The sequence below is a fragment of the Ranitomeya imitator genome, chromosome 1 (genome assembly GCF_032444005.1).
Source record: "Ranitomeya imitator isolate aRanImi1 chromosome 1, aRanImi1.pri, whole genome shotgun sequence".
Taxonomy (NCBI): Eukaryota; Metazoa; Chordata; class Amphibia; order Anura; family Dendrobatidae; genus Ranitomeya; species Ranitomeya imitator.
Window position 1 is genome coordinate 521,017,923 of NC_091282.1, and position 17,356 is coordinate 521,035,278.

The window sequence follows — 17,356 nt, forward strand, 5'->3', positions numbered from 1 at the left end:
AACGCTAATGTGAACTTAGACTTAGACAGGATCCATGAACATGCTTATGAGGGGAGGGATGAAAGACATCAGACGACAACTTTGCGTGTTGAACCACTTCACAACTAAATATATATAGTTTTGGTAAATGGTATTATCATTTTTTTGACGAAATTCGGCAGGAGCTTGAAGAGCAACGTCACTGGGCCCGCCTCCACGCAGTAGAAACTTGCTGTGAGGTAAAAATTCAAAAATCACACCAAAATGGCGGGCGGAGTGTGTCACAGTACAGCACGTTTCTGATTGGTCGCTCGCAGCAGGCGGCAACCAATCAGACACTGGACACTGTTGACGTCACTTATCTCCGGACATTAGCTCCGGACATTATCTCCGGACATTAGCTCCGGACAGGAAGTTGGCACAAATTGCAGGAAGTAGTATTCTAGGCAATTATATATTAGATACACATATATATACATATACATACATAATTTTTATTTTTTTTTACAAATTTCTGTATTTTTTTCATCACTTAAATAAAACAAGAACTATATATGTTTGGTAACTCTGTAATTGTACTGACCTGGAGAATCATATTACCCACTCAGTTTTAACGCAAAATGAATGCTATAAATATTTTTTTCTTCAAGAAATGCGCTATTCATTTTTTTGCTATATAGCCGCACTTGGAATTTTTTTCTCGTTTTTCAGTACATCACATGATAAAACAGATGGTGTCATTGAAAAGTTAACTCGTCCCGTAAAAAACAAGATCTCACATGGCTAACTCAATGGAAATATAAAAAGTGATGGCTCTTTGAATAAAACGGAGGCAAAAACGATAACTCAAAAACTAAAAATTGCTTGGTCCTTGGTGGTTAGTGGACGTGAACCTATGTTCGTCTGATCACTTATACTATAATATTAAATATTGTGCTTTTATCCACAGTAAATCTACATCTCCCTATTGAGTTCAACCTGTGGCTGGATTCACAGGAGTACCAAAATGATAACAGATCAGAGCAGTATATAGAGCGGAGGACCTTCACTCTGTTTAGTGGCCGCTCCAGTAGATCACCCATCATTCAAATGATCAGAAAATAAAAAACTATAATACCGAATAATAACAAAGTGAAAAAAAAAATATTCACATTCTTTTCACCTTCACCAGTAGGGTACGGTCTGCTGGCTAGTCTGGCTTGTCTTAACATCAAAGCCCGTTGTCGATTTCGCTCTATCCGTGCCCGAACAGCAGCTGGCAATGTCTTCTCTTCATTGAGCTTAGGGTCTGTCACTGGCTCAGAGTCCATCCTGATGGGCACAGTCTCCTTATGCCAATTCAAGAGTTTATCAGCTTAAACCACAGCTGAGAGTGAAGACCTAGGAAGAGGTGGCTATGAAAGAAGACAAACATATGGGTGTATTTATCAGAGTAGGTCATCTTACACCATTCTACAAATAAGACAAGACTTTATAGGAGACGACCTGATACCTGTTCTGACATTGTGGCTTCAGTAAAATTCCACTATTCCTGTGATATAACAATTCTGGAGCATCTTCACTTAGAATTCTAGATTGTGCCGTTCCTATTATTTGTCAGAAATTCAAGAATAAATTGACAATTAGGTGTTACCAGTTAGTGTGTCCCTACACAGTCAGATACACTTTATTGATCCCGGGAGGAAATTACAGATACTACCCAATCGTTATCAGACCATACGGACAAACCCATTTAACAAAGAATGGGAGCTTTCAGTTGTCCCTTTAGCCATAAATTTCACAGAAATAACAGAGGAACACCACACCATAGAGGGCCAAAACCAGATGTTTCAAAAGTTGGTAATTCATGTGGAACACAAGTGTCTGGGCTTTAAATATCAGATCACTGCCAGGCATTTACCAAATAGGCTACTCAAAACCTAAATACAAGGTGACTGTTTGCTTAGCTGTAGCCATTGACTAAACAGGTACGGTATTCAGCGAGCCATAGCCATGGACAAGAGTTGCGGAGCGACAAAACCAAAAAAGTTGCGTGATCAAAAACATTTTTCCAACTTGGTATCATGCAGCTATTTTATAGGGTCACATCATGGTAGGTCGCTGGCTGCAACATTTAGACGACAACATTCTTCAGACAATCCGCAAACCAAAACGCTATGCGACTTTTGTGCAACTCGCTGTCGCGTGACTATTTTGGAGAAGAGATTTTGCGTTAAAATGAAATGAACAATCACAGACAGGTTGTAATTCCATGTGACTTGCATTGCTACCAGCTACACAAAATCCAAACACATTTGGACACATGCGGCTGTCGCAGAAGGTCGTGATGTGACACCATAACACAAAAATGCAATGTCACAATGTGCGATATCAGTGTCAGGCAGAAGAATTGTTAGGGAGTTTGACCAGCAGATATTGATGGCGTGTGACCAGTGGTTAGGTCATGAATATCCCATCAGTCCCACAGTGTACGCATGTACACAGGGTACATGGCTGGAACATCATAGCTCCATACAATGTGTAGTGGTCGTTCCCAGATGCTGCAGGTCAGCTCCTACTCCTCAAATGAATGTGATCTGCGCTGCAGCACTTGAAAAAAAAACTAGGACACAATATATGGTGATGTGGCGTTCCACTCCCAGCACTGCTTACTATAGGACTGCTGCTAGACCAGCAAATAGAGGATTGGTGGAAGCGCTGTACCTTGGACCCCTATCCGATGATAATATATCTTAAGGATAAGTCATTTTCCCCATAACGCTCTACGACAGATCTATAGATCATGGAGCAAACCATGGTGTGCGGAGCAGGCTCAGGAGCTGAGCCCATCATACAGAGACAGATGTTGGCTATGTTACAGAACCAACATCTGCCTCTACAAGCAGCTGCCGTTAACCCATTAAATGCTGCTGTCAATCAACGAGACTCAAGTTCAGCGATTTGGCCTGAACATTCATCCTGGCAGCCATCAGCTCCCCCACTATGCGATTAACACAACAGGCCTGCTGATGGGTCTCATAACTACCGTCTTCGTTCAACTGCGCTGTCCGGCCACAGGCTGAACCTTATAGAACACAGTCATTTTTACTACATACGCTGTGGTATTGCAATATAGAGTACTAGATATAAAACAACTGCATGCATTAAAAGAAAATTTAAAAAAAAAAAAAAAAAGGGGGAAAAGTTTCACTTTTTTATTCTTTTACAAAGATTAGACTTTTTTTTAAAGCCACTAAAATAGCAAAAAATAAATTAGCTATACAAATTTAGTATCGCCACTCACGTTCTCACGTCATTTTGTATGGCACAATTAACGCTGAAAAAACGAAACCTTACAAATAAAAAGGAAATGGTGGAATAAAATTTAAATTAATAATTAGGTAGTTCACATCTTCAGACACGACACCTCGAAAACCCAAAGTCACTGCAGACTACAATGTATTGCTGAAGGCAGTCCTCTTATATGTGTGTTTACAGGGAATAACGTACATCCACAATTAAAGGGATTGTGGGAGTAAATTAAGACCTATCCACAGGATGGGCGACAACTTATTGATCAGTGAGGGGTCTGATCGCTGGGACCTGCACTAATCAGCACAATGGGGGGCTGTTATCCCCAGTCAGAATCAAGCAGTAACCCAGACCAGCGCTCCATTCATTGCCTATGTGGCTGCATACACTTTTTCCAACAGCCCTATACAAAAATGAAGGGAGTGATGGTCAGCCATCCAACCTTCTGCTCCAATTTGTAATGGGGATAAAAATCCCCCATTCTTTCCGTCAGTCGGACCCCCGCCGGTCAGTAAGATATCAGCTAACCTTCGGATAGGCGATATCTTGCTTTTTTATTGGACAATCCCTTTAAGGCAAGGAATACAAAGATTGTGGCATCACATCTAGGGATCCTGACTGCTGTCGCTTTGTGACATCCAACAAACAGCCCAGCCTGCTAGGTTTGTGGCCCCCGCTGATCTACGTCATATTCCACAGGGCAGTGGCCCTAAGAACTGCCCCTACAGGCACCCGCGGCCCTAAGAACTGCCCCTGCAGGCATCCGCGGCCCTAAGAACTGCCCCTGCAGGCACCCGCGGCCCTAAGAACTGCCCCTGCAGGCATCCGTGGCCCTAAGAACTGCCCCTGCAGGCATCCGTGGCCCTAAGAACTGCCCCTGCAGGCATCCGTGGCCCTAAGAACTGCCCCTGCAGGCATCCGTGGCCCTAAGAACTGCCCCTGCAGGCATCCGTGGCCCTAAGAACTGCCCCTACAGGCACCCGTGGCCCTAAGAACTGCCCCTGCAGGCATCCGCGGCCCTAAGAACTGCCCCTGCAGGCATCCGTGGCCCTAAGAACTGCCCCTACAGGCATCCGTGGCCCTAAGAACTGCCCCTACAGGCATCCGTGGCCCTAAGAACTGCCCCTGCAGGCATCCGTGGCCCTAAGAACTGCCCCTACAGGCATCCGTGGCCCTAAGAACTGCCCCTACAGGCATCCGCGGCCCTAAGAACTGCCCCTGCAGGCATCCGCGGCCCTAAGAACTGCCCCTACAGGCATCCGTGGCCCTAAGAACTGCCCCTACAGGCATCCGCGGCCCTAAGAACTGCCCCTACAGGCATCCGTGGCCCTAAGAACTGCCCCTACAGGCATCCGTGGCCCTAAGAACTGCCCCTACAGGCATCCGCGGCCCTAAGAACTGCCCCTGCAGGCATCCGTGGCCCTAAGAACTGCCCCTACAGGCATCCGTGGCTCTGCTCTTGATTAGCCAGCCTGCTGTGACAGCAAACCAGAAGAGCCACGGATGCCTGTAGGGTTCGGTTCTCATAGCCCATGTCTGATTACCTGATGACCAGTGTCGTGCCCCGTGCAATATGATGTGTGAAGTAATCCGAGCTGCAGCCTCTCCGCTACCGTACAGACAACCGGGAGCCCAGATTGTAGGAAGTAACGCAACGAACCTCTCCGGTGTAATAACTCCCTGGCAGCAAGACCGCTTGTGGCCGGAGCGGTAATGTCGCCCTGCACGGGATGTTCGCACTGCCTGCACCCACAACCGCAGTCCCGCACCGAACGCTCACTTCCCAGGCAGTACACTCAGACAGCTGGGCAGCACGGAGCCCGGATGTTATGAGGACTGGAGACAGACGAGCGCCTTTCCGGGTTACACTGTAGCCACGCCCACCTCCCTGGTGCTGGGCCGCGTGTACAGTGAGGCAGCAGGGGAGTCACTCTCCCACAGTAACTCAATAGGCGCTCTGTGAGGAACAGCTCATACAGCTGCAGCAGCCATTCTAGTCAGTACAGAAAAATATTTAGAAGTGAGAGTCCTGTCCTCAGTGGTTGATACCTTTTAATGGCTAAAGGTATTAACCACTGAGGACTCTCAATTCTAAATATTTTTCTATCTACTGGCTAAGGCTACGCTCACATTTGCGTTGCGTCGGGCGCAACCGCGGCAATGCATGCGTCATGCGCCCCTATATTTAACATGGGCGCATGGACATGCGTTGCACTTGCATTTTGTGACGCATGCGTCACTGCAGCGCATGCGTCAGGGCGCAGAGGACGCTGCATGATGCAGTTTTTTCTGCGCCAAAAACCATGAAAAAGTGAATGCATGCGTCACAAAACGCTGTGTTGTGCATGCGTTCACATTTGCGTTGTGCGTAGCGTCGCCGACGCAGCACCGCACAACGCAAATATGAATGTAGCCTAACACGGTACCAAGATATATATCTTTCCTAGTCAGTACAGGGCAGGCTGTGGGGGTCCTGTGCTCTAGTGAGGTGCACCATTCTAGTCAGTACAGGGCAGGCTGTGTGGGTCCTGTGCTCTAGTGAGGTGCACCATTCTAGTCAGTACAGGGCAGGCTGTGGGAGTCCTGTGCTCTAGTGAGGCGCACCATTCTAGTCAGTACAGGGCAGGCTGTGGGAGTCCTGTGCTCTAGTGAGGTGCACCATTCTAGTCAGTACAGGGCAGGCTGTGGGAGTCCTGTGCTCTAGTGAGGCGCACCATTCTAGTCAGGGCAGGCTGTGGGGGTCCTGTGCTCTAGTGAGGTGCACCATTCTAGTCAGTACAGGGCAGGCTGTGGGAGTCCTGTGCTCTAGTGAGGCGCACCATTCTAGTCAGTACAGGGCAGGCTGTGGGAGTCCTGTGCTCTAGTGAGGTGCACCATTCTAGTCAGTACAGGGCAGGCTGTGGGAGTCCTGTGCTCTAGTGAGGCGCACCATTCTAGTCAGTACAGGGCAGGCTGTGGGGGTCCTGTGCTCTAGTGAGGTGCACCATTCTAGTCAGTACAGGGCAGGCTGTGGGGGTCCTGTGCTCTAGTAAGGCGCACCATTCTAGTCAGTACAGGGCAGGCTGTGGGGGTCCTGTGCTCTAGTGAGGTGCACCATTCTAGTCAGTACAGGGCAGGCTGTGGGGGTCCTGTGCTCTAGTGAGGCGCACCATTCTAGTCAGTACAGGGCAGGCTGAGGGGGTCCTGTGCTCTAGTGAGGCGCACCATTCTAGTCAGTACGGAGCAGGCTGTGGGGGTCCTGTGCTCTAGTGAGGTGCACCATTCTAGTCAGTACAGGGCAGGCTGAGGGGGTCCTGTGCTCTAGTGAGGCGCACCATTCTAGTCAGTACAGAGCAGGCTGTGGGGGTCCTGTGCTCTAGTGAGGTGCACCATTCTAGTCAGTACAGGGCAGGCTGTGGGGGTCCTGTGCTCTGGTGAGGTGCACCATTCTAGTCAGTACAGAGCAGGCTGTGGGGGTCCTGTGCTCTACTGAGGTGCACCATTCTAGTCAGTACAGGGCAGGCTGTGGGGGTCCTGTGCTCTAGTGAGGTGCACCATTCTAGTCAGTACAGGGCAGGCTGTGGGAGTCCTGTGCTCTAGTGAGGCGCACCATTCTAGTCAGTACGGAGCAGGCTGTGGGGGTCCTGTGCTCTAGTGAGGCGCACCATTCTAGTCAGCACAGGGCAGGCTGTGGGGGTCCTGTGCTCTAGTGAGGTGCACCATTCTAGTCAGTACAGGGCAGGCTGTGGGGGTCCTGTGCTCTAGTGAGGTGCACCATTCTAGTCAGTACAGGGCAGGCTGTGGGGGTCCTGTGCTCTAGTGAGGCGCACCATTCTAGTCAGTACAGAGCAGGCTGTGGGGGTCCTGTGCTCTAGTGAGGTGCACCATTCTAGTCAGTACAGGGCAGGCTGTGGGGGTCCTGTGCTCTAGTGAGGTGCACCATTCTAGTCAGTACAGGGCAGGCTGTGGGGGTCCTGTGCTCTAGTGAGGTGCACCATTCTAGTCAGTACAGGGCAGGCTGTGGGGGTCCTGTGCTCTATTGAGGCGCACCATTCTAGTCAGCACAGAGCAGTACTGTCATGATCCCAATGGCAGGGGATCACAAAAAGGACAAGCACAGATACAAACAAGCTCTAGGGCGATGGAACCTGAGCTGACCGCGACCCTGAACCTAACACACAAATAAAAGGAGCCGGGGAACGTGCCTACGATGATCCTAGACGTCTCGCTCCAGCCGAAGATCTAACTTCCCCTATCAGAAGAAACACAGACCTCTCTTGCCTCCAGAAAAATACCCCACAGCAAATAGCAGCCCCCCACATATAATGACGGTGAAATGAGAGGAAAGCACATACGTAGTATGAAAACAGTTTCAGCAAAATGAGGCCCGCTAAAGCTAGATAGCAGAGGATACAAAAGTGAACTGCGCGGTCAGCGAAAAACCCTTCAAAAAACCATCCTGAAATTACTTGAACTCATGTGCCAACTCATGGTACATGAAAAGCAATTTCAGCCCACTAGAGCAACCAGCAGCAGAGAATCACATATCTGCAGGCTGGACTAAAAACCAAATTAAGCAAAACACAAAACAGGAAAATCCAAACTTAGCTTGTCCAGATGGTTCTAGGAGCAGGGAGCAGAGGTAACAAGACACACTGGATACATTGCTAACCGGCGAGGAAATGCCAGCAAAGCCAGGTTAAATAGGAAACTCCCATATGCTGATGGAACAGGTGGAACCCAGAAACCCAGGAAAGACAAGTCACCCAGTACCATCAGTAACCACCAGAGGGAGCCCAAAAACAGAACTCACAACAGGTCCTGTGCTCTAGTGAGGTGCACCATTCTAGTCAGTACAGGGCAGGCTGTGGGGGTCCTGTGCTCTAGTGAGGCGCACCATTCTAGTCAGTACAGAGCAGGCTGTGGGGGTCCTGTGCTCTAGTGAGGTGCACCATTCTAGTCAGTACAGGGCAGGCTGTGGGGGTCCTGTGCTCTAGTGAGGTGCACCATTCTAGTCAGTACAGGGCAGGCTGTGGGGGTCCTGTGCTCTAGTGAGGCGCACCATTCTAGTCAGTACAGGGCAGGCTGTGGGGGTCCTGTGCTCTAGTGAGGCGCACCATTCTAGTCAGTACGGAGCAGGCTGTGGGGGTCCTGTGCTCTAGTGAGGTGCACCATTCTAGTCAGTACAGGGCAGGCTGTGGGGGTCCTGTGCTCTAGTGAGTTGCACCATTCTAGTCAGTACAGGGCAGGCTGTGGGGGTCCTGTGCTCTAGTGAGGTGCACCATTCTAGTCAGTACAGGGCAGGCTGTGGGGGTCCTGTGCTCTAGTGAGGCGCACCATTCTAGTCAGTACAGAGCAGGCTATGGGGGTCCTGTGCTCTAGTGAGGCGCACCATTCTAGTCAGTACAGGGCAGGCTGTGGGGGTCCTGTGCTCTAGTGAGGTGCACCATTCTAGTCAGTACAGAGCAGGCTGTGGGGGTCCTGTGCTCTAGTGAGGTGCACCATTCTAGTCAGTACAGGGCAGGCTGTGGGGGTCCTGTGCTCTAGGGAGGTGCACCATTCTAGTCAGTACAGGGCAGGCTGAGGGGGTCCTGTGCTCTAGTGAGGTGCACCATTCTAGTCAGTACAGGGCAGGCTGTGTGGGTCCTGTGCTCTAGTGAGGTGCACCATTCTAGTCAGTACAGGGCAGGCTGTGGGGGTCCTGTGCTCTAGTGAGGCGCACCATTCTAGTAAGTACAGAGCAGGCTGTGGGGGTCCTGTGCTCTAGTGAGGTGCACCATTCTAGTCAGTACAGGGCAGGCTGTGGGGGTCCTGTGCTCTAGTGAGGTGCACCATTCTAGTCAGTACAGGGCAGGCTGTGGGGGTCCTGTGCTCTAGTGAGGTGCACCATTCTAGTCAGTATAGGGCAGGCTGTGGGGGTCCTGTGCTCTAGTGAGGCGCACCATTCTAGTCAGTACAGGGCAGGCTGTGGGGGTCCTGTGCTCTAGTGAGGCGCACCATTCTAGTCAGTACAGAGCAGGCTGTGGGGGTCCTGTGCTCTAGTGAGGTGCACCATTCTAGTCAGTACAGGGCAGGCTGTGGGGGTCCTGTGCTCTAGTGAGGTGCACCATTCTAGTCAGTACAGGGCAGGCTGTGGGGGTCCTGTGCTCTGGTGAGGTGCACCATTCTAGTCGGTACAGAGCAGGCTGTGGGGGTCCTGTGCTCTACTGAGGTGCACCATTCTAGTCAGTACAGGGCAGGCTGTGGGGGTCCTGTGCTCTAGTGAGGTGCACCATTCTAGTCAGTACAGGGCAGGCTGTGGGAGTCCTGTGCTCTAGTGAGGCGCACCATTCTAGTCAGTACGGAGCAGGCTGTGGGGGTCCTGTGCTCTAGTGAGGTGCACCATTCTAGTCAGTACAGGGCAGGCTGTGGGGGTCCTGTGCTCTAGTGAGGTGCACCATTCTAGTCAGTACAGGGCAGGCTGTGGGGGTCCTGTGCTCTAGTGAGGTGCACCATTCTAGTCAGTACAGGGCAGGCTGTGTGGGTCCTGTGCTCTAGTGAGGTGCACCATTCTAGTCAGTACAGGGCAGGCTGTGGGGGTCCTGTGCTCTAGGGAGGTGCACCATTCTAGTCAGTACAGGGCAGGCTGTGGGGGTCCTGTGCTCTAGTGAGGTGCACCATTCTAGTGAGTACAGGGCAGGCTGTGGGGGTCCTGTGCTCTAGTGAGGCGCACCATTCTAGTCAGTACAGGGCAGGCTGTGGGGGTCCTGTGCTCTAGTGAGGTGCACCATTCTAGTCAGTACAGGGCAGGCTGTGGGGTCCTGTGCTCTAGTGAGGTGCACCATTCTAGTCAGCACAGAGCAGGCTGTGGGGGTCCTGTGCTCTGGTGAGGTGCACCGTTCTAGTCAGTACAGAGCAGGCTGTGGGGGTCCTGTGCTCTAGTGAGGCGCACCGTTCTAGTTAGTACAGGGCAGGCTGTGGGGGTCCTGTGCTCTAGTGAGGTGCACCATTCTAGTCAGTACAGGGCAGGCTGAGGGGGTCCTGTGCTCTAGTGAGGTGCACCATTCTAGTCAGTACAGAGCAGGCTGTGGGGGACCTGTGCTCTAGTGAGGTGCACCATTCTAGTCAGTAAAGAGCAGGCTGAGGGGGTCCTGTGCTCTAGTGAGGCGCACCATTCTAGTCAGTACAGAGCAGGCTGAGGGGGTCCTGTGCTCTAGTGAGGCGCACCATTCTAGTCAGTACAGAGCAGGCTGAGGGGGTCCTGTGCTCTAGTGAGGCGCACCATTCTAGTCAGTACAGAGCAGGCTGTGGGGGTCCTGTGCTCTAGTGAGGTGCACCATTCTAGTCAGTACAGAGCAGGCTGAGGGGGTCCTGTGCTCTAGTGAGGTGCACCATTCTAGTCAGCACAGAGCAGGCTGTGGGGGTCCTGTGCTCTAGTGAGGTGCACCATTCTAGTCAGTACAGGGCAGGCTGTGGGGGTCCTGTGCTCTAGTGAGGCGCACCGTTCTAGTTAGTACAGGGCAGGCTGTGGGGGTCCTGTGCTCTGGTGAGGTGCACCATTCTTGTCAGTACAGGGCAGGCTGTGGGGGTCCTGTGCTCTAGTGAGGCGCACCATTCTAGTCAGTACAGGGCAGGCTGTGTTGGTCCGGTGCTCTAGTGAGGTGCACCATTCTAGTCAGTACAGGGCAGGCTGTGGGGGTCCTGTGCTCTAGTAAGGCGCACCATTCTAGTCAGCAGAGAGCAGGCTGAGGGGGTCTTGTGCTCTAGTGAGGTGCACCATTCTAGACAGCAGAGAGCAGGCTGAGGGGTCCTGTGCTCTAGTGAGGTGCACCATTCTAGTCAGCAGAGAGCAGGCTGAGGGGTCCTGTGCTCTAGTGAGGTGCATAATTCTAGTCAGCAGAGAGCAGGCTGAGGGGGTCCTGTGCTCTAGTGAGGTGCACCATTCTAGTCAGCAGAGAGCAGGCTGAGCGGGTCTTGTGCTCTAGTGAGGTGCACCATTCTAGTCAGCAGAGAGCAGGCTGAGGGGTCCTGTGCTCTACTGAGGTGCACAATTCTAGTCAGCAGAGCGCAGGCTGAGGGGTCCTGTGCTCTATTGAGGTGCATAATTCTAGTCAGCAGAGAGCAGGCTGAGGGGGTCCTGTGCACTAGTAAGGTGCACCATTCTAGTCAGCAGAGAGCAGGCTGAGGGGGTCTTGTGCTCTAGTGAGGTGCACTATTCTAGTCAGCAGAGAGCAGGCTGAGGGGTCCTGTGCTCTAGTGAGGCGCACCATTCTAGTCAGTACGGAGCAGGCTGTGTGGGTCCTGTGCTCTAGTGAGGTGCACCATTCTAGTCAGTACAGGGCAGGCTGTGGGGGTCCTGTGCTCTAGTGAGGTGCACCATTCTAGTCAGTACAGGGCAGGCTGTGGGGGTCCTGTGCTCTAGTGAGGTGCACCATTCTAGTCAGTACAGAGCAGGCTGTGGGGGTCCTGTGCTCTAGTGAGGCGCACCATTCTAGTCAGTACAGGGCAGGCTGTGGGGGTCCTGTGCTCTAGTGAGGTGCACCATTCTAGTCAGTACAGGGCAGGCTGTGGGGGTCCTGTGCTCTAGTGAGGTGCACCATTCTAGTCAGTACAGGGCAGGCTGTGGGGGTCCTGTGCTCTAGTGAGGCGCACCATTCTAGTCAGTACAGAGCAGGCTGTGGGGGTCCTGTGCTCTAGTGAGGCGCACCATTCTAGTCAGTACAGGGCAGGCTGTGGGAGTCCTGTTCTCTAGTGAGGTGCACCATTCTAGTCAGTACAGGGCAGGCTGTGGGGTCCTGTGCTCTAGTGAGGTGCACCATTCTAGTCAGCACAGAGCAGGCTGTGGGGGTCCTGTGCTCTGGTGAGGTGCACCGTTCTAGTCAGTACAGAGCAGGCTGTGGGGGTCCTGTGCTCTAGTGAGGCGCACCGTTCTAATTAGTACAGGGCAGGCTGTGGGGGTCCTGTGCTCTAGTGAGGTGCACCATTCTAGTCAGTACAGGGCAGGCTGAGGGGGTCCTGTGCTCTAGTGAGGTGCACCATTCTAGTCAGTACAGAGCAGGCTGTGGGGGACCTGTGCTCTAGTGAGGTGCACCATTCTAGTCAGTAAAGAGCAGGCTGAGGGGGTCCTGTGCTCTAGTGAGGCGCACCATTCTAGTCAGTACAGAGCAGGCTGAGGGAGTCCTGTGCTCTAGTGAGGCGCACCATTCTAGTCAGTACAGAGCAGGCTGAGGGGGTCCTGTGCTCTAGTGAGGCGCACCATTCTAGTCAGTACAGAGCAGGCTGTGGGGGTCCTGTGCTCTAGTGAGGTGCACCATTCTAGTCAGTACAGAGCAGGCTGAGGGGGTCCTGTGCTCTAGTGAGGTGCACCATTGTAGTCAGCACAGAGCAGGCTGTGGGGGTCCTGTGCTCTAGTGAGGTGCACCATTCTAGTCAGTACAGGGCAGGCTGTGGGGCTCCTGTGCTCTAGTGAGGCGCACCGTTCTAATTAGTACAGGGCAGGCTGTGGGGGTCCTGTGCTCTAGTGAGGTGCACCATTCTAGTCAGTACAGGGCAGGCTGAGGGGGTCCTGTGCTCTAGTGAGGTGCACCATTCTAGTCAGTACAGAGCAGGCTGTGGGGGACCTGTGCTCTAGTGAGGTGCACCATTCTAGTCAGTAAAGAGCAGGCTGAGGGGGTCCTGTGCTCTAGTGAGGCGCACCATTCTAGTCAGTACAGAGCAGGCTGAGGGAGTCCTGTGCTCTAGTGAGGCGCACCATTCTAGTCAGTACAGAGCAGGCTGAGGGGGTCCTGTGCTCTAGTGAGGCGCACCATTCTAGTCAGTACAGAGCAGGCTGTGGGGGTCCTGTGCTCTAGTGAGGTGCACCATTCTAGTCAGTACAGAGCAGGCTGAGGGGGTCCTGTGCTCTAGTGAGGTGCACCATTGTAGTCAGCACAGAGCAGGCTGTGGGGGTCCTGTGCTCTAGTGAGGTGCACCATTCTAGTCAGTACAGGGCAGGCTGTGGGGCTCCTGTGCTCTAGTGAGGCGCACCGTTCTAGTTAGTACAGGGCAGGCTGTGGGGGTCCTGTGCTCTGGTGAGTTGCACCATTCTTGTCAGTACAGGGCAGGCTGTGGGGGTCCTGTGCTCTAGTGAGGCGCACCATTCTAGTCAGTACAGGGCAGGCTGTGTTGGTCCGGTGCTCTAGTGAGGTGCACCATTCTAGTCAGTACAGGGCAGGCTGTGGGGGTCCTGTGCTCTAGTAAGGTGCACCATTCTAGTCAGCAGAGAGCAGGCTGAGGGGTCCTGTGCTCTAGTGAGGTGCACCATTCTAGTCAGCAGAGAGCAGGCTGAGGGGTCCTGTGCTCTAGTGAGGTGCATAATTCTAGTCAGCAGAGAGCAGGCTGAGGGGGTCCTGTGCTCTAGTGAGGTGCACCATTCTAGTCAGCAGAGAGCAGGCTGAGGGGGTCTTGTGCTCTAGTGAGGTGCACCATTCTAGTCAGCAGAGAGCAGGCTGAGGGGTCCTGTGCTCTACTGAGGTGCACAATTCTAGTCAGCAGAGAGCAGGCTGAGGGGTCCTGTGCTCTATTGAGGCGCATAATTCTAGTCAGCAGAGAACAGGCTGAGGGGGTCCTGTGCTCTAGTAAGGTGCACCATTCTAGTCAGCAGAGAGCAGGCTGAGGGGGTCTTGTGCTCTAGTGAGGTGCACTATTCTAGTCAGCAGAGAGCAGGCTGAGGGGTCCTGTGCTCTAGTGAGGTGCACAATTCTAGTCAGCAGAGAGCAGGCTGAGGGGTCCTGTGCTCTAGTGAGGTGCATAATTCTAGTCAGCAGAGAGCAGACTGTGGGGGTCGTGTGCTCTAGTGAGGTGCACCATTCTAGTCAGAACAGAGCAGGCTGAGAGGGTCCTGTGCTCTACTGAGGTGCACCATTCTAGTTAGAACAGAGCAGGCTGAGATAGTCCTGTGCTTTAGTGAGAGGCACCATTCTAGTCACCACAGAGCAGGTTGAGAGGGTCCTGTGTTATAGTTATACTTCCCCCCCCCCTTTTTTTTCTAGGGAGACAAGTCGGCCCACAAAAACCCTACCAAGAAGGTTCTTAGATGTGCCATCTGCAATAAGAAGCTTCCCTCTCTCTGGGAGAAGAAGCTATGTCAGGAGTGTACGGATAAGGTGGTCAGGGCTGAGCATCCCTCACTGCTGGAGGAAATACGTACCCTTGTCAAGCAGGAGGTCCAGTCCTCCTTGGCCACTTTTACACCTCCCCCTCCTTCTCCGGGACCATGTCCCCCTAAGAAGAGGAAGATCCAAATTGAGGATTCTGATTCTGAAGGCTCTTATGACTCGGCTTCGGAAAATGGGAGGAATATTAATCCCATAAGAAATTGGAGGCTATGAAATATCTATTTTCTGCAGAATATATGGAGGAGTTAGTTGGTGCAGTCCGTAGCACTATGGGTTTGAAGAAGGGACACGTTCCCAAACAATTCAGGACGAAATGTTTGGAGGACTAAAAGCAGGAAAACAGATTAGTTTCCAGGTCCATGAAAACATCCTGAACAGATGATCTCTCAGGAGTGGTAGTCACCAGTGAAGCGTATGAGCACCCCCTCGGAACTTAAACATAGGTTCCTGTTATGATACGGTGGTCTAGGAGCAACATGGAACAAGCTCTGAAGGAAGTGGTAACTGTACTGACCGCAGTCCCTAAGCTCAACACAACACTAGAAGTAGCCATGGAATGCTCCTAACTCTCCCTAGGCATCTCGTCACAGCCTAAGAGCTAACTACCCCTAAAGAAAGAAGCAGGAAAGCTACCTTGCCTCAGAAAAAATCCTCAAAGGACAGATTAGCCCCCCACAAATAATGACTGTGAGTGGAGAGGGAAAAGACATACACAGCATGAAACCAGGATGAGCACAGGAGGCTAGTCTAGCTAAATAGATAGGACAGGATGGAATACTGTGCGGTCAGTATAAAACACTACAAAAATCCACGCAGAGTTTACAAAAAATCTCCACACCTGACTAAAGGTGTGGAGGGCAAATCTGCCTTCCAGAGCTTCCAGCAAGACAGAATTAATTCACACTGATAAGCTGGACAAACATAGAAAGCACAGAATGGATAAGTCCACAATCTATGGACAGAAAAGAGCAAGCCAAAACTTAGCTTTGCTGAACTGGTCAGGATAACAGGGAACTCCAAAGAGATGTGAATCCAACCAGGAACCATTTACAAGTGGCACTGGCTGAAGAAAGAGCCAGGCCTAAATAGCCGAGCAGAAGAGACGATAAGTGGAGGCAGCTGATGACAGCTAACTCCAAGGAGCAGCCATACCACTAGAAACCACAAGAGAGAGCCCAAGAGCAGAACTCACAAAAGTGCCACTTAGGCTACGTTCACATTAGCGTTGTGCGCCGCTGCGTCGGCGACGCAACACACAACGCATGCAAAAACGCACCAAAACGCACGCAGAAACGCTGCATTTTGCGACGCATGCGTCGTTTTTTGCCGAAATTTGGACGCAAGAAAAATGCAACTTGTTGCGTTTTCTTGGTCCGATGCTTGCGGCAAAAAAGACGCATGTGTCGCACAACGCAACAAACAAAAACGCATGCGTCCCCCATGTTAAATATAGGGACGCATGACGCATGCGTCGCCGCTGCGTCGCCCGACGCAAACCCGACGCAAACTAGCATAACGCTAGTGTGAACGTAGCCTAACAACCACCGGAGGGAGCCCAAGAGCGGAATTCACAACAGTACCCCCCCCTTGAGGAGGGGTCACCGAACCCTCACCAGAGCCCCAGGCTGATCAGGACGAGCCAAGTGAAAAGCACGAACCAAATCGGTGGCATGGACATCGGAGGCAACAACCCAAGAATTATCCTCCTGGCCATAACCCTTCCACTTGACAAGATACTGAAGCCTCCGCCTCGAAAATGAGAATCCAAAATCTTCTCAACCTCATATTCCAACTCTCCCTCAACCAACACCGGGGCAGGAGGGTCAACCGAGGGAACAACGGGCACCACATATCTCCGCAACAAAGATCTATGGAAAACATTATGAATGGCAAAAGAGGCTGGAAGAGCCAAACAAAAAGACACCGGATTAATAATTTCAGAAATTTTATAAGGACCAATAAACCGAGGCTTAAACTTAAGAGAAGAAACCTTCATAGGAACATGACGAGAAGACAACCAAACCAAATCCCCCACATGAAGCCGGGGACCAACACACCGACGGCGGTTAGCAAAACGTTGAGCCCTTTCCTGAGACAAAGTCAAATTGTCCACCACATGAGTCCAAATCTGCTGCAGCCTGTCCACCACAGAATCCACACCAGGACAATCAGAAGGCTCAACCTGCCCCAAAGAAAAACGAGGATGAAAACCAAAATTACAAAAGAAAGGTGAAACCAAAGTAGCCGAACTAGCCCGATTATTAAGGGCAAACTCGGCCAACGGCAAGAAAGACACCCAATCATCCTGATCAGCAGACACAAAGCATCTCAAATAGGTCTCCAAGGTCTGATTAGTTCGCTCAGTTTGGCCATTAGTCTGAGGATGAAACGCCGAAGAAAAAGACAAATCAATGCCCATCCTAGCACAAAAGGCCCGCCAAAATCTAGAGACAAACTGAGAACCTCTGTCAGACACAATATTCTCCGGAATGCCATGCAAATGAACCACATGCTGAAAAAATAATGGAACCAGATCTGAGCAGGAAGGCAACTTAGGCAAAGGTACCAGAGGGACCATTTTAGAGAACCGGTCACAAACAACCCAGATAACAGACATCTTCTGGGAAACAGGAAGATCCGAAATAAAATCCATGGAAATATGCGTCCAGGGCCTCTCAGGGACCGGCAAAGGCAAAAGCAACCCACTAGCGCGGGAACAGCAAGGCTTGGCCCGGGCGCAAGTCCCACAGGACTGCACAAAAGCACGCACATCGCGCGACAAGGAAGGCCACCAAAAGGACCTAGCAACCAAATCTCTGGTACCAAAAATCCCAGGATGACCAGCCAACACTGAACAATGAACCTCAGAAATTACCTTACTTGTCCATCTATCAGGAACAAACAGCTTCCCCACTGGACAGCGGTCAGGCCTATCAGCCTGAAATTCCTGAAGCACCCGCCGCAAATCAGGG

The 17,356-nt window shown here is 51.7% G+C and overlaps 1 protein-coding gene across 2 annotated transcripts in view; it reads right to left on the reverse strand.

Annotated features, from left to right (window-relative positions):
* Positions 1–5,163, reverse strand: part of XPA (XPA, DNA damage recognition and repair factor) — a 62,575-nt gene extending 57,412 nt beyond the window's left edge. Inside the window, exons 1-3 of one of the 2 annotated variants that reach the window (XM_069766810.1) lie at positions 4,931–5,163; positions 1,472–1,565; positions 1,142–1,373 (exon numbers count right to left, since the gene is read on the reverse strand). In XM_069766810.1, the coding sequence (XP_069622911.1) occupies positions 1,142–1,289 (148 nt within the window). In that variant the 5' untranslated portion in view covers positions 1,290–1,373; positions 1,472–1,565; positions 4,931–5,163. The remainder of the gene's footprint in view (positions 1–1,141; positions 1,374–1,471; positions 1,566–4,930) is intronic. The other variant, XM_069766819.1, reaches the window with a different exon arrangement.
* Positions 5,164–17,356: the final 12,193 nt, after the last annotated feature.